Below are 16,942 nucleotides of genomic sequence, written 5' to 3'. Positions count from 1 at the left end.
GCCCTAGCATGAGCAGCGCTAGCACGAGCAGCGCTAGCACGAGCAGCGCTAGCACGAACAGCGCTAGCTTCCTTCTTTTGCACGAGTGAAGTGAGTTTGGAAAAACTGAAAGTACGCCTCTTCGAAATAGTTTTCACATACAAACTTTATTTGTCCGAACTCAGAATCAAATATGTCTCACACGAAAAATAACGTGGTCACTGTGCTAGAACATTTTGATTGGCAATTGTCTGCATTTATCAAATTCCCATCAGGTAGCCTGATTTCAGATATAAACAGGATCATCTTGCAAAGCATGTAAATGTTTAAATCAAACTATAATATTCCTCTGACTATTCACAACATGGTATTGTTGTGTGCATATAACCGTACTCACAGATGGCCACCTTTTTTAGTTCACACTTATTGTAAATTAGTATAGATTCGCATTAGTATGCAAAGTTATACCTCTCTTTTCTATCATGGGAGTTATTACATAAAACAGATCAGAATTCCGAAGAATGCCTGTCATGTCGGAAAACGTTTTTTTCCGGGGTGTGATGTAATATACAGGACCCGTCTAGTCAGCCTATTTCCTACAATGTAAACTCCAACAGAAATACCAAATCATTTGCACTAATGGACTACTGCTTTCAATTGAATTTTTAACCAACTTACAAGCAAATACTTGATTCATTTATTGTTACAAATCAACTTGCAAGCCCTACTAATCTGCCGATGTTGCCTCACCAGTTTGCCTCACCAGCTAGCACTGAATGAGTCAGCCTGTTGATTTCAACACCTAGGTTACAGCTACATTAAAGTAAACCAACGTTTTGGAAATACACAACACCATCTAACCAGTTATCGAAGAATGTTAGGTATATGCAGTTATCTTAGCCTGCAAACCAGCCAGTCAGCCAGCCAGCCAGCCAGTCAGCCAACCAACTAGCTATTAGCAGGGCCAGCCAGTCAGCCAGCCAGCCAGCCAGTCAGCCAACCAACTAGCTATTAGCAGGGCCAGTCAGCCAGCCAGCCAACTAGCTATTAGCAGGGCCAGCCAGCCAGCCAACTAGCTCTTAGCAGGGCCAGCCAGCCAGCCAGCCAACTAGCTATTAGCAGGGCCAGCCAGCCAGCCAGCCAGTCAGCCAGGCAACTAGCTATTAGCAGGGCCAGCCAGGCGGCCAGCCAACTAGCTATTAGCAGGGCCAGCCAGGCAGCCAGCCAACTAGCTATTAGCAGGGCCAGCCAGCCAGCCAGTCAGCCAGCCAGCCAGCCAGTCAGCCAACTAGCTATTAGCAGCGCCAGTCAGCCAGCCAGCCAACTAGCTATTAGCAGGGCCAGCCAGCCAGCCAACTAGCTATTAGCAGGGCCAGCCAGCCAGCCAACTATCTATTAGCAGGGTCAGCCAACCAGCCAACTAGCTATTAGCAGGGTCAGCCAACCAGCCAACTAGCTATTAGCAGGGCCAGACAGCCAGCCAACTAGCTATTAGCAGGGCCAGCCAGCCAGCCAACTAGCTATTAGCAGGGCCAGCCAGCCAGCCAACTAGCTATTAGCAGGGCCAGCCAACTAGCTATTAGCAGGGCGAGCCAACCAACTAGCTATTAGCAGGGCCAGCCAGCTAGCCAACTAGCTATTAGCAGGGCCAGACAGCCAGCCAACTAGCTATTAGCAGGGCCAGCCAGCCAGCCAACTAGCTATTAGCAGGGCCAGCCAGCCAGCCAACTATCTATTAGCAGGGTCAGCCAACCAGCCAACTAGCTATTAGCAGGGTCAGCCAACCAGCCAACTAGCTATTAGCAGGGCCAGACAGCCAGCCAACTAGCTATTAGCAGGGCCAGCCAGCCAACTATCTATTAGCAGGGTCCGCCTAGCCAACCACCACGGTTATGGTCGGCAAGCAAGAGCCCAACTACTGGAGACCAGCTAGAACACAACTAACACAACTAGAATATAACCTCCCGAGTGGTGCAGCAGTCTAATGCACAGGCTGTGTCACAGCTGGCCACGCCAGCTGTGACCCATGAGACCCATGAGGCGGCGTACAATTGTCCCAGCGTCAATTGTAGGGGAGGGGAGGGGAGGGGAGGGTTTGGATGTCCTTGTCATAAGAACATAGCAACTCCTTGTGGAGGGGCCGGGTGCAGTGCACGCTGACTTCGGTCGCCAGCTGTACGGTGTTTCCTCCGACACATTGTTGCGGCTGCCTTCCAGGTTAAGTGGTTAGTGTGTCAAGAAGCAGTGCTGCTTGGCATGGTCGTGTTTCGGAGGACGCATGGCCTCTCAACCTTCGTCTCTCCCGAGTCAGTAGGGGAATGCACCAATTTGTAAGTCGCTCTGGATAAGAGCGTCTGCTAAATGACTTAAATGTAATGTAAATGTAAATGAGTTGCAGAGATGGGACAAGACTGCAACTACCAATTGGATATCACGAAGTTAAGGAGAAAAGGGGGTAAAAAGTACACCATAAACCAAAAAAACTGAACCGCAGACTAAAAGCAAAGATACATACATGTTGATGTTTGGGGCCAATCCGATGGTAAAACTTTGAGTTAGCTACCAAGTGAGGGGGAGGTGGCCATTTCACTGTACCGAAATCCAACAAAGATAGATTCCAGATGTCCATCAGCTAGCGCGCTAGCACTAAGCCAAGATGGAGAAAGTTACAAAACTGCTGTAGCCTTCTTCACAGTGAACATGCAAAAAAAAGCTGTCAAGATAAAAAGGAGAACAGAGGAGGTATAATTAGAACAAGCAGATATGATTTTGTCTTTCCTTTTGAGCCCACGGCGAGGAAGCACCAGAGCCTGCCGTACTGTCAGATTCCCACTAGATAACACAGCCAAAATGTCTGTGAATAGCATGAGATGTGGCTAATGTTAGCCAGCTTGAGCTAGCTACAGAGGAAGCATACGAACTTGGTAGGACAGAGTAGATCCTCCATATGACGTTGACAAACAATGCATTGTAGGTTGTTTGGAGGTTATCCGGAAATAAGTTAATAAATATGTAATAACTCAACAACATAACTATGTTTGTACTTATAGGTAAACAGATCGTGACCACAACTAAGCTACCATGTCTTTAACAACACTGTGTTGTAACATTAGTAAAAACTCATGATCCTTTAACTCCTCTCTCTCTCCCCCTCTCTCTCTCCCCCTCCCTCTCTCCCCCTTCCCTCTCTCTCTCTCTCTCCCCCTTCCTTCCTTCCTTCCCTCCCTCCCTCCCTCCCTCCCTCCCTCCCTCCCTCCCTCCCTCCCTCCCTCCCTCCCTCTCTCTCTCCCCCCCTCTCCCTCTCCCCCTTCCCTCTCTCTCTGTCTCTCCCCCCTCCCTCTCTCCCCCTTTCCTCTCTCTCCCCTCCCTCTCCCTCTCTCTCCCCCCCTCCCTCTCACCCCCTTTCCTCTCTCACCCCCCTCCTTCTCTCCTCCCTTTCCCCTCTCTCTCTCCACCCTCCCTCTTTCCCCCCTTTCCTCTCTCTCTCTCTCCCTCCCTCTTTCCCCCTTCTCTCTCTCTCTCTCTCTCCCCTCCTTCTCTCCCCCTATCCTCTCTCTCTCACACCCCCTCCCTCTCTCCCCTCTTTCCTCTCTCTCTCTCTCCCCCTTACCTCTCTCTCCCCCCCTCTCCCCCATCCTTCTCTCTCTCCCCCATTTCCTCTCTCTATCTCTCTCTCTCCCTCCTCCCTCTCCTCCTTTCCTCTCTCTCCCTCTCTCTCTCTTCCTCCCTCTCTCCCCTTTTCCTTTCCCTCTCTCTCTCTCCCCCCTCCCTCTCCCCCTTTCCTCTCTCTCTCTCTCTCTTCCTCCCTCTCTCCCCTTTCCTCTCTCTCCCTCTCTCTCTCTCTCTTCCTCCCTCTCTCCCCTTTCTCTCGCACTCTCTCCCCGCTCCCTCTCCCCCTTTCTTCTCTCTCTCTCTCTCTCTCTCTCTTCACAGCTCATGTGTGTGACAACGCCATGCTTCTCTGTCAGAACGGGGGAACGTGCCACCACCATCAACGGTGCCACTGTGCTCCAGGTTTCAAAGGCGTCTTGTGTGAGAGGACCCAATGCCAGGTCCTCGGGCACTGCGAGGAGTACCCCACTGCTGGGCAGCCATCCCTCCACCACCCTCTCTTCTTTCACTACCTCCATCTCCTCTACCCTCTCCTCCTGGGCCCTGCAGGTCTGCTCCTCTCCCTACTGCTCCCCCTGGTGGTGATATGGTTCTGCTAAGAATTGTTGTATTCATTACAACTGGCCAGTGAACTTTCAACTTGGAACTGAAGAGGTCCACTTGGCCATTTGTCAGCCATGTTGTCATTCTGAAGGACAGCAGGGCAGGAAGTACATTCTGGGACAACAGAAAGACAGCTCAGATCAGATCTACAGAAAAAGGGAAAGAAATTCAGCCCTGAAGGACATGGGATCAAGCAGGGACACTAAACAGGATATTACGTGCCCTGGTTCGAGGTATAAATAAGGAACTTTTATTTAATGTCAAAAGTCACCGCAAGGACTGCAAGGATGAGAGTAGAAGTGCAATATTTTGTTGGCTGATAAACTGAATGGGTAACAAATAAATGCTGGATACGTTTGGTCAGAGAGAGACACAGACAGACAGACAGACAGACAGACAGACAGACAGACAGACAGACAGACAGACAGACAGACAGACAGACAGACAGACAGACAGACTGGTTAAAAAGTCAACTTAGGGAGCTTAGACACGGGCTGTGGTAAATGGCAATTGAACCATGAGAAAATCTGCATACCGTCTGTAGAGACCAGCGATCCCGGTTGTTGTCAGCTCCGAATGTTGTCATTAAAACACTGTTTGATTGGTTGACAAGATGAACGATGCTCATTGGTCAACTATGTGCACCGACCGCTCAAAACTTCAACTAATTTAATATTTTGGTGCCTTGAGCTCCAAGCCAGAGCGGAGCTGCTCACGGAGCAAGCACCACGAACCGCGTCGCTTACAAATAAAACATTAGTATTTTGCCGCCCGCCACCGTACTCCCATTGAAGTTTATGAGACCGTCGCCGCTTACCGTGGCCCGTCTGTAAACGCCTTTACAGTACAATCTACAACCTACAATCTCACTATGGCCCTGTCCCAAATGGCACCCTATTCCCTATATAGTGCACCCTATTCCCTATATAGTGCACCCTATTCCCTATATAGTGCACCCTATTCCCTATATAGTGCACCCTATTCCCTATATAGTGCACCCAATTTCCAATATAGTGCACCCAATGGGTTCTGGTCAACAGTAGTAGACTGTATAAGGAATATGGGTGCCATTTAAAGGGATAGTACACCCAAATTACAAAATGACACATTGGCTATCTTATCTTGTAACCAGTCTATGGACATGTTATGACAGAAATCCATGCTTTGGTTTTAATTCCCTGGCACTGTTTCCAAATGCTAAGGTTTTATCACGTGGCACAAATTATTATTTTTATTTTATCAGGCTAGTCAGTTAAGAACAAATTCTTATTTACAATGACGGTCTACCCCTGCCAAACCTGGACGACGCTGGGGCCAATTGTGTGCCGCCCTATGGGACTCCCAATCACGGCCGGATGTGATACAGCCTGGATTCAAAACAGGGACTGTAGCGACACCTCTTGCACTGAGATGCAATGCCTTAGACCACGGCGCCACTCGGGAGCCCAAATACCATGTAGGTCCTGGTACCGATACTAGCATTTTTCACGCATGTTTAAATCATCTCAAATTGATTTTTGAAGCTCAACAAAGTTACGTATAGATGATATGAACATGATGCTTGAAAAATGCTAACATCAGTATTAGGACTTGTAAGGATTTGTGCCTAAAATGTTAAAACATAAATAGCATTTGGAAACTAAACAAATGCATAGATTTCTGTCAAACCTTGTCCTCAGACTTGTCCTCAGACTGCTTACAGAGTAAGAAAACCATTATGGAATTTTGGAATTTTGGTGAATTATCAGTTAAAGACACATCTAATGACAACAGATGTTGGTATACCAATGTGTGACCTAGAAACAATGTTGACAATTTTCTCATTCTTCGGGAACAGATGAATAGTCTTCACAGAGGTTATGCCACTTAATGTGGGCCAACCAAACTGTAGAAAACAAAACAAAAACTGAAATCTCTCTGGATCTGTCATCTGCATTACAAAGTGGTTGAGAAGTCACTCTTAGTAAATATTCCCCTTTCCTTCTTTCCTCCCTCCTGGTTACCTTCCCTTACCTCCTTCCCGTACTTCTATTCCTCCTACCTGTGCTTTAGTGTCTAGTGATTTTCTTTGGCTGCTTAAAAAGGCCATTTTTTTGTTTTGTCAAATGCTGCACAAGTGTTATGATCCAAGCTAAACTCCTTGACTACCGGTTGACTCGGAGACGAAAACCATTGTAATTTTTTTGCCGGCTTCGTAGTCATGGAAACGCTTGTTGAGCTCACCTGTGTTGGATAAAGATGATGTATTGTATTGTAGCTGTATTTAATGTTTGTACAAAACAAAAAGATATTTTCATGATTTTAAAAGTAAATGAAAAATATGTATTACTTTACATTTTTGTATCGTTGCTGGGCAGCTTGGGGTGGCATCCTGAAGATGTCTTCGACTCAGAATGCATAAAGAAATAGTTTTATTTTTCCTGATATTGTGGTTGAGACCTGCTGACATACTGTATGGAAAACTGTTTACAGACACACAGACATACTGTACAGCTGCACCAAAGGGAAATCCAGGTGTTTTCTATTGCTTTACAGACTTCAGCAGAACACATCATCCAAGTACATAATAATAACATTACAATTCAGTCAGACAAGACATTATATTGTTACTCTTACAAAACCTCACTTTAGACAGTCATAGCCTGCCCTGCTGTGTGTAAATTCCCCAAGATTACAGCAACAAATCCAGGTGTCTTATTGATGTCAACAACAGAAAAGATTTTCTGAGTATAATATAAAACTGTTTACTTCAAAAGTGTTGCTAAACTAACTCTATTCTACCAGTGGTGTCCCTTCTTACATTCATGATGCAGCAGGTCCTCTAGATCTCAAACCCATTCCCCGCCGTGTGGAAATGTACCAACGGGCTCCGAATGAGATTGCATGACACTAATTGACGGTAATCCAGGTGAGATTGGTAGTTGATATAATCCATGAAACCGATGAAGAAAGGAAGAAGTTCCGTTAAGCTCATCTCTTTTCTGCTGGTGTTGTGACTCTGCGTATTCATGAGAGGGGGAAATTAGCCTAGCTGTAATCCACGGTGGACGAATAGGAATTAAGTCACTCCTGGTGGGTTACATATTGCATCTTGAGCCGATTAGTTTCGGCAGACTGATTGTCTTTACTATGATAAAATTATATATTTAATAGGTGATTCTTTATGTTCTACTATTGTACATTTTCCAGAGTTTTATGCATCTGGGCCCATACATTATAGTTGTCAGTGGTGTCATGGACTGACAGTCGTGTCCTATCTGTTTAGTAGTGTTGAAGGTTCCATTTTACAAAATGGCTGCCCAGAAAATGGAGTAGCACACCAAGTACAAGTTCTGGTAGGATTACAAGGCTGAGTAATCAAATCAAATAAAAAATGTATTTTGTCAACATTAGGTGTAGACTAACAGTAAAATGATTACTGACGTGTCCTTTTCCAACAATGCAGAGTTAAAGATGAAGAAATAGTAACATTAGGAATATATACATAGTGAATAATGAATAATAATAAAGAGTAAAAAAATAACATGGCTAGATACAGAGTACCAGGTAACAACATGGCTATATACAGGAAGTACCAGGTGATAACATGGCTATATACAGAGAGTACCAGGTAATAACATGGCTATATACAGGGAGTACCAGGTAATAACATGGCTATATACAGGGAGTACCAGGTAATAACATGGCTATATACAGAGTACCAGGTAATAACATGGCTATATACAGAGTACCAGGTAATAACATGGCTATATACAAGAAGTACCAGGTGATAACATGGCTATTTACAGAGTATCAGGTAATAGCATGGCTATATACAGAGTACCAGGTAATACCATGGCTATATACAGGAAGTACCAGGTAATAACATGGCTATATACAGAGTACCAGGTAATAACATGGCTATATACAGGACGTACCAGGTAATAACATGGCTATATACAGAGTACCAGGTAATAACATAGCTATATACAGGAAGTACCAGGTAATAACATGGCTATATACAGAGTACCAGGTAATAACATGGCTATATACTGGGAGTACCAGGTAATTAATTGGTTATATCCATAGAGTACCAGGTAATAACATGGCTACAGAGACTACCCGGTAATAACATGGCTATATACATAGTACCAGGTAATAACATGGCTTCAGAGACTACCAGGTAAAAACTTTTTTATATTTTACCAGGTAAGTTGACTGAGAACACAATCTAATTTACAGCAAGGACCTGGGGAATAGTTACAGGGGAGAGGAGGGGGATGAATGAGCCGAATAAGTTGGGGATGAATAAGTTGGGGATGTTTAGGTGGCCATGATGGTATGAAATTCAGATTGGGAATTTAACCAGGACACCAGGGTTAAAACCCCTACTCTTACATGCCATGGGATCTTTAGTGGTCACAGAGAGTCAGGACACCCATATAATGTCCCATCCGAAAGACAGCACCCTACACAGAGCAATGTCCCCAATAACTGCCCTGGGGCAATGGGATATTTTTTATTTAAACCAGAAGAAAGGGTGCCTCCTACTGGCCCTCAACACCACTTCCAGCAGCATCTGGTCTCCCATCCAGGGACTGACCAGGAACAACCATGCTTAGCTTCAGAAGCAAGCCAGCAGTGGGATGCAGGGTGGTATGCTGCTGGCTAAATACAGGAAGTACCAGGTAATAACATGGCTATATACAGGGAGTAACAGTTCCGAGTCGATGTGCAGGGGTACGAGGTAGTTGAGGTAGCTATGTACATATAGGTAGGGGTAGACAACAGGATAGATAATAGACAGTAACAGCAGTATCCTGTAGGTAGGGGTAAAGGATAGATAATAGAAAGTAACAGCAGTATACTGTAGGTAGGGGTAAAGTGACTAGACAACAGGATAGATAATAGACAGTAACAGCAGTATACTGTAGGTATGGGTAAAGTGACTAGACAACAGGATATATAATAGACAGTAACAGCAGTATACTGTAGGTAGGGGTAAAGTGACTAGACAACAGGATAGATAATAGACAGTAACAGCAGTATACTGTAGGTAGGGGTAAAGGATAGATAATAGACAGTAACAGCAGTATCCTGTAGGTAGGGGTAAAGGATAGATAATAGACAGTAACAGCAGTATACTGTAGGTAGGGGTAAAGGATAGATAATAGACAGTAACAGCAGTATACTGTAGGTAGGGGTAAAGTGACTAGACAACAGGATAGATAATAGACAGTAAAAGCAGTATACTGTAGGTATGGGTGAAGTGACTAGACAACAGGATATATAATAGACAGTAACAGCAGTATACTGTAGGTAGAGGTAAAGTGACTAGACAACAGGATAGATAATAGACAGTAACAGCAGTATACTGTAGGTAGGGGTAAAGGATAGATAATAGACAGTAACAGCAGTATATGTGATGAGCGTTGCATCAGTATGTGTGCATGTTATTTACATTTGTTTGGGCATATGTAGTGTGTGTGTTGAGGTGTTAGTGTAAGTATGTGTGAGTGTGTGGGTAAAATTCAGTGTGTGGGTGGAGTCCAGTGTGGGGGTAAAATTCTGTGTGTAGGTAGAGTCCAGTGTGGGTAGAATGCAGTGTGGGGGTAGAATCCAGTGTGTGGGTAGAATCCAGTGTGTGGGTAGAGTCCAGTGTGTGGGTAGAGTCCAGTCAGTGTGGGTAGAGTCAAGCGTGTTGGGTAGAGTCCAGCGTGTTGGGTAGAGTCCAGCGTGTTGGGTAGAGTCCAGTGTGTGTGTGGGTAGAGTCCAGTCAGTGTGGGTAGGGTCGAGTGTGTGGGGTAGAGTCCAGTGTGTGGGTAGAGTCCAGTGTGGGTAGAGTCCAGTGTGGGTAGAGTCCAGTGTGTCGGGTAGAGTCCAGTGTGTTGCTAGAGTCCAGTGTGTGGGGGTAGAGTCCAGCGTGTGGGTAGAATGCAGTGTGGGGGTAGAATCCAGTGTGTGGGTAGAATCCAGTGTGTGGGTAGAGTCCAGTGTGTGGGTAGAGTCCAGTCAGTGTGGGTAGAGTCAAGCGTGTTGGGTAGAGTCCAGCGTGTTGGGTAGAGTCCAGCGTGTTGGGTAGAGTCCAGTGTGTGTGTGGGTAGAGTCCAGTCAGTGTGGGTAGAGTCGAGTGTGTGGGGTAGAGTCCAGTGTGTGGGTAGAGTCCAGTGTGGGTAGAGTCCAGTGTGGGTAGAGTCCAGTGTGTCGGGTAGAGTCCAGTGTGTTGCTAGAGTCCAGTGTGTGGGGGTAGAGTCCAGCGTGTTGGTAGAGTGCAGTGTGTTGGGTATAGAGTCCTGTGTGTGGGGGTAGAGTCCAGTGTGGGGGTAGAGTCCAGCGTGTTGGGTAGAGTCCAGCGTGGGGGTATAGAGTCCAGTGTGTGGGGGTAGAGTCCATCGTGGGGGTAGAGTCCAGCGTGTGGGTAGAGTCCAGTGTGTGGGGGTAGAGTCCAGCGTGTTGGTAGAGTGCAGTGTGTGGGGTAGAGTCCAGCGTGTGGGTAGAATCCAGTGTGTGGGTAGAGTCCAGTGTGTGGGTAGAGTCCAGTGTGGTGGTAGAGTCCAGTGTGTTGGTAGAGTCCAGTGTGTTGGTAGAGTCCAGTGTGTTGGGTAGAGTCCAGTGTGGGGGTAGAGTCCAGTTTGTGTGGGTAGAGTCCAGTCTGTGTGGGGGTAGAATCCTGTGTGTGGGGGTAGAGTCCAGTTTGTGGGTAGAGTCCAGTGTGTTGGGTAGAGTCCAGTGTGTGGGTAGAGTCCAGTGTGGGGGTAGAGTCCAGTGTGTGTGGGTAGAGTCCAGTCTGTGTGGGGGTAGAGTCCTGTGTGTGGGGGTAGAGTCCAGTTTGTGGGTAGAGTCCAGTGTGTTGGGTAGAGTCCAGCGTGTGGGTATAGTCCAGTTTGTGGGTAGAGTCCAGTGTGTGGGTAGAGTCCAGTGTGTGGGTAGAGTCCAGTGTGTGGGTAGATTCCAGTTTGTGGGTAGAGTCCAGCGTGTGGGTGGCGTCCAGCATGTGGCGGCAGGGCAGCCTAGTGGTTAGAGTGTTGGACTAGTAACCGAAAGGTTGCAAGTTCAAATCCCTGAGTTGACAATGTAAAAACCTGTTGTTCTGCCCCTGAACAGGCAGTTAACCCACAGTTCTTAGGCCGTCATTGAAAATAAGAATTTGTTCTTAACTGACATGACTAGTTAAATAAAGGTAACAAAATAAAAAATGTGAGTAGAGTTCAGCGTGTTGGGTAGAGTCCAGTGTGTGGGTAGAGTCCAGTGTGTGGGTAGAGTCCAGTGTGTGGGGTAGAGTCCAGTGTGTGGGTATAGTCCAGCGTGTGGGTAGAGTCCAGCGTGTTGGGTAGAGTCCAGTGTGTGGGTAGAGTCCAGTGTGTGGGTAGGGTCAAGTGTGTGGGTAGGGTCCAGCGTGTTGGGTCGAGTCCAGCGTGTTGGGTAGAGTCCGGGTCCAGCGTGTCGGTAGAGTTCAGCGTGTTGGGTAGAGTCCAGTGTGTTGGGTAGAGTCCAGTGTGTTGGGTAGAGTCCAGTGTGTGGGTAGAGTCCAGTGTGTTGTTAGAGTCCAGTGTGTTGGGTAGATTCCAGTGTGTGGGTAGAGTCCAGTGTGTTGGGTAGAGTCCAGTGTGTGGGTAGAGTCCAGTGTGTGGGTAGGATCCAGTGTGTTGGTAGATTCCAGTGTGTTGGGTAGAGTCCAGTGTGTGGGTAGGATCCAGTGTGTTGGTAGAGTCCAGTGTGTGGGTAGAGTCCAGTGTTTTGGGTAGAGTCCAGTGTGTGGGTAGAGTCCAGTGTGTGGGTAGGATCCAGTGTGTTGGGTAGAGTCCAGTGTGTTGGGTAGAGTCCAGCGTGTGGGTAGAGTCCAGCGTGTTGGTAGAGTCCAGTGTGTTGGGTAGAGTCCAGCGTGTGGGTAGAGTCCAGTGTGTGGGTAGAGTCCAGTGTGTGGGTAGAGTCCAGCGTGTTGGGTAGAGTCCAGCATGTTGGGTAGAGTCCAGTGTGTGGGTAGAGTCCAGCGTGTCGGGTAGGGTCCAGCGTGTGGGTAGAGTCCAGCGTGTTGGGTAGAGTCCAGTGTGTGGGTAGAGTCCAGCGTGTGGGTAGAGTCCTGCGTGTTGGGTAGAGTCCAGTGTGTGGGTAGAGTCCAGCATGTGGGTAGAGTCCAGCGTGTTGGGTAGAGTCCAGTGTGTTGGGTAAAGTCCAGCGTGTGGGTAGAGTCCAGCGTGTGGGGTAGAGCCCAGCGTGGGGGTAGAGTCCAGCGTGTGGGTAGAGTCCAGCGTGTGGGTAGAGTCCAGCGTGTGGGGTAGAGTCCAGCGTGGGGGTAGAGTCCCGCGTGGGGCTAGAGTCCAGTGTGTGGGTAGAGTCCAGTGTGGGGGTAGAGTCCAGCGTGTGGGTAGAGTCCAGCGTGTTGGGCAGAGTCCAGTGTGTGGGTAGAGTCCAGCGTGTCGGGTAGGGTCCAGCGTGTGGGTAGAGTCCAGCGTGTTGGGTAGAGTCCAGTGTGTGGGTAGAGTCCAGCGTGTGGGTAGAGTCCTGCGTGTTGGGTAGAGTCCAGTGTGTGGGTAGAGTCCAGCATGTGGGTAGAGTCCAGCGTGTTGGGTAGAGTCCAGTGTGTTGGGTAAAGTCCAGCGTGTGGGTAGAGTCCAGCGTGTGGGGTAGAGCCCAGCGTGGGGGTAGAGTCCAGCGTGTGGGTAGAGTCCAGCGTGTGGGTAGAGTCCAGCGTGTGGGGTAGAGTCCAGCGTGGGGGTAGAGTCCCGCGTGGGGCTAGAGTCCAGTGTGTGGGTAGAGTCCAGTGTGGGGGTAGAGTCCAGCGTGTGGGTAGAGTCCAGCGTGTTGGGCAGAGTCCAGTGTGTGGGTAGAGTCCAGTGTGGGGGTAGAGTCCAGTGTGTCGGGTAGAGTCCAGTGTTTTGGGTAAAGTCCAGTGTGTCGGGTAGAGTCCAGCGTGTGGGTAGAGTCCAGTGTGTGGGTAGAGTCCAGTGTGTGGGGAGAGTCCAGCGTGTGGGTAGAGTCCAGTGTGTGGGGTAGAGCCCAGCGTGGGGGTAGAGTCCAGCGTGGGGGTAGAGTCCAGTGTGCTGGGTAGAGTCCAGTGTGTAGGGTAGAGTCCAGTGTGTAGGGTAGAGTCCAGCGTGTTGGGTAGAGTCCAGCGTGTTGGGTAGAGTCCAGCGTGTGGGTAGAGTCCAGTGTGTGGGTAGAGTCCAGCATGTGGGTAGAGTCCAGCGTGTGGGTAGAGTCCAGCGTGTTGGGTAGAGTCCAGTGTGTGGGTAGAGTCCAGCGTGTTGGGTAGAGTCCAGTTTGTGGGTAGAGTCCAGCATGTGGGTAGAGTCCAGCGTGTTGGGTAGAGTCCAGCGTGTTGGGTAGAGTCCAGTGTGTGGGTAGAGTCCAGCATGTGGGTAGAGTCCAGCGTGTTGGGTAGAGTCCAGTGTGTTTGGTAGAGTCCAGCGTGTGGGTAGAGTCCAGCGTGTGGGGTTCAGCACAGCGTGGGGGTAGAGTCCAGCGTGTGGGTAGAGTCCAGCGTGTGGGTAGAGTCCAGCGTGTAGGGTAGAGTCCAGCGTGGGGGTAGAGTCCAGCGTCGGGCTAGAGTCCAACGTGTGGGTAGAGTCCAGCGTGTGGGTAGAGTCCAGCGTGTTGGGTAGAGTCCAGTGTGTGGGTAGAGTTCAGTGTGGGGGTAGAGTCCAGCGTGTGGGTAGAGTCCAGCGTGTGGGTAGAGTCCAGCGTGTGGGTAGAGTCCAGCGTGTTGGGTAGAGTCCAGTGTGTGGGTAGAGTCCAGTGTGGGGGTAGAGTCCAGTGTGTTGGGTAGAGTCCAGTGTGTGGGTAGAGTCCAGTGTGTGGGTAGATTCCAGTGTGGGGGTACAGTCCAGCGTGTGGGGTAGAGTCCAGTGTGTTGGTAGAGTCCAGCGTGTGGGTAGAGTCCAGTGTGTGGGTAGAGTCCAGTGTGTGGGTAGAGTCCAGCGTGTGGGTAGATTCCAGTGTGTGGGTAGAGTCCAGCGTGTTGGGTAGAGTCCAGTGTGTTGGGTAGAGTCCAGTGTGTGGGTAGAGTCCAGTGTGTTGGGTAGAGTCCAGTGTGTTGGTGTAGAGTCCAGTGTGTGGGGGTAGTCCAGTGTGTGGGGGTAGAGTCCAGTGTGTCGGGTAGAGTCCAGCGTGTGGGTAGAGTCCAGCATATGGGGTAGAGTCCAGCGTGGGTGTAGAGTCCAACGTGGGGGTAGAGTCCAGCGTGTTGGGTTGAGTCCAGCGTGTTGGGTAGAGTTCAGTGTGTGGGTAGAGTCCAGCATGTGGGGTAGAGTCCAGTGTTTTGGGTAGAGTCCAGTGTATTGGGTAGAGTCCAGTGTATTGGGTAGAGTCCAGCGTGTGGGTAGAGTCCAGCGTGTTGGGTAGAGTCCAGCGTGTGGGTAGAGTCCAGTGTGTTGGGTAGAGTCCAGCGTGTGGGTAGAGTCCAGTGTGTTGGGTAGAGTCCAGCGTGTGGGTAGAGTCCAGTGTGTTGGGTAGAGTCCAGCGTGTGGGTAGAGTCCAGTGTGTTGGGTAGAGTCCAGTGTGTGTGTGTAGAGTCCAGTGTGTGGGTAGAGTCCAGTGTGTGGGTAGAGTCCAGCGTGTGGGTAGAGTCCAGTGTGTGGGTAGAGTCCAGCGTGTGGGTAGAGTCCAGCGTGTGGGTAGAGTCCAGTGTGTTGGGTAGAGTCCAGTGTGTGGGTAGAGTCCAGCATGTGGGTAGAGTCCAGCGTGTAGGTAGAGTCCAGCGTATGGGGTAGAGTCCAGCGTGTTGGGTAGAGTCCAGCGTGTTGGGTAGAGTCCAGCGTGTTGGGTAGAGTCCAGTGTGTGGGTAGAGTCCAGTGTGCTGGGTAGAGTCCACCGTGTGGGTAGAGTCCAGTTTGGGGGTAGAGTCCAGTCAGTGTGGGGGTAGAGTCCAGTGTGTGGGGTAGTGTCCAGTGTGTGGGTAGAGTCCAGTGTGGGGGTAGAGTCCAGTCAGTGTGGGGGTAGAGTCCAGTCAGTGTGGGGGTAGAGTCCAGTGTGTTGGGTAGAGTCCAGTGTGTTGGTAGAGTCCATCGTGTTGGGTAGAGTCCAGTGTGGGGGTAGAGTCCAGTCAGTGTGGGGGTAGAGTCCAGTGTGTGGGGGTAGAGTCCAGTGTGTGGGTAGAGTCCAGTGTGTTGGTAGAGTCCAGTGTGTTGGGTAGAGTCCAGTGTGTGGGTAGAGTCCAGTGTGTTTGGTAGAGTCCAGTGTGTGGGTAGAGTCCAGCGTGTTGGTAGAGTCCAGTGTGGGGGTAGAGTCCAGTGTGTGGGGGTAGAGTCCAGTGTGTGGGTAGAGTCCAGTGTGTGGGTAGAGTCCAGTGTGTGGGTAGAGTCCAGTGTGGGGGTAGAGTCCAGCGTGTAGGTAGAGTCCAGTTTGTGGGTAGAGTCCAGTGTGTTGGTAGAGTCCAGTGTGTGGGTGGCGTCCAGCATTTGGCGGCAGGGCAGCCTAGTGGTTAGAGTGTTGGACTAGTAACCGAAAGGTTGCAAGAGTTAACAATGTACAATCCCTGAGTTAACAATGTAAAAACCTGTCGTTCTGCCCCTGAACAGGCAGTTAACCCACAGTTCTTAGGCCGTCATTGAAAATAAGAATTTGTTCTTAACTGACATGACTAGTTAAATAAAGGTAACAAAATAAAAAATGTGAGTAGAGTCCAGCGTGGGGGTAGAGTTCAGCGTGTTGGGTAGACTCCAGTGTGTGGGTAGGGTCCAGCGTGTTGGGTAGAGTCCAGTGTGTGGGGTAGAGTCCAGCGTGTTGGGTAGAGTCCAGTGTGTGGGGTAGAGTCCTGCGTGTTGGGTAGAGTCCAGTGTGTTGGTAGAGTCCAGCGTGTTGGTTAGAGTCCACCGTGTTGGGTAGAGTCCAGCGTGTTGGGTAGAGTCCAGTGTGTGGGGTAGAGTCCAGCGTGTTGGGTAGAGTCCAGTGTGTTGGTAGAGTCCAGCGTGTTGGTTAGAGTCCACCGTGTTGGGTAGAGTCTAGCGTGTTGGGTCGAGTCCAGTGTTTTGGGTAGAGTCGATAATCCATTTGATAATCTATTTAGTAGTCTTGTTTAGCATTCTCATGGCTACAAACTTTTCAGCGTCCTGTTGGTTCCAGACTTGGTAGAACCGTATTGCTTGCCGTGCAGTAGCAGAGAGAACAGTTTATGTCTTGGGTGGCTGGTGTCTTGGTGATGAAGAGGTGTGATGAAGGCTGTACGCATCTGTTAATGCAATAAACATTCTTTTGACACTTTTCCCAGGCTCCTGGCTCAGCCGTAGTTGGACATTTCAAAATCACTTTTTAAAAGTTATACGTCTCTTAGATAGAGATGAAGCTCAAGAGAGTAGAATACATGACTGTAAAGTACCACGACTCTAAATCATAGTAGCAGGTGCAGGACGCTGTTGAAATATACATCGTCCTGGAACCAGCATCATTTCTCTACATGACCTGCTTACTAAGACAGAATAGACTATGGGTATGCAGGCTGCTCGCTCGTGAAATTCACAACTAGGTTACACATCTTTTCTCAATTTATCATCACTTAATTGCATTCCTTTGAAACCACCTTCTTTTCAGTACCGAAGCTACAAAGTCTGAAAGTAAATGTGTTAACTTCAACATAAAGACACGTATCCTCAAAAAGCTAGGCTACAGTATAATGGTACAGTATATAGTATAGTATAATATATAGTACAGTATAATATGTAGTACAATATAATAAATATTACAATATATAATACAGTATATTGTAAAGTATAATGGTACAGTATATAGTACAGTATATTGGCACAGTATATAGTATAGTATAATATATAGTACA

At 48.7% G+C, this 16,942-nt stretch overlaps 1 protein-coding gene across 2 annotated transcripts in view; it reads left to right on the top strand.

The window, feature by feature from the left end:
* The window catches only part of LOC129843419 (netrin-G1-like), a 192,747-nt gene extending 185,164 nt beyond the window's left edge, over nucleotides 1-7,583 (top strand). For both annotated transcript variants that reach the window (XM_055912128.1, XM_055912127.1), the window contains one exon: nucleotides 3,913-7,583. In XM_055912128.1, coding sequence (XP_055768103.1) covers nucleotides 3,913-4,190 — 278 coding nt within the window. In that variant the 3' untranslated portion in view covers nucleotides 4,191-7,583. The remainder of the gene's footprint in view (nucleotides 1-3,912) is intronic.
* Nucleotides 7,584-16,942: the final 9,359 nt, after the last annotated feature.

The sequence above is a fragment of the Salvelinus fontinalis genome, unplaced genomic scaffold (genome assembly GCF_029448725.1).
Source record: "Salvelinus fontinalis isolate EN_2023a unplaced genomic scaffold, ASM2944872v1 scaffold_0133, whole genome shotgun sequence".
In the NCBI taxonomy this organism is placed as follows: Eukaryota; Metazoa; Chordata; class Actinopteri; order Salmoniformes; family Salmonidae; genus Salvelinus; species Salvelinus fontinalis.
Note: the sequence above shows the minus strand (reverse complement) of the source record. Positions and strands in the feature narration are given on the sequence as shown.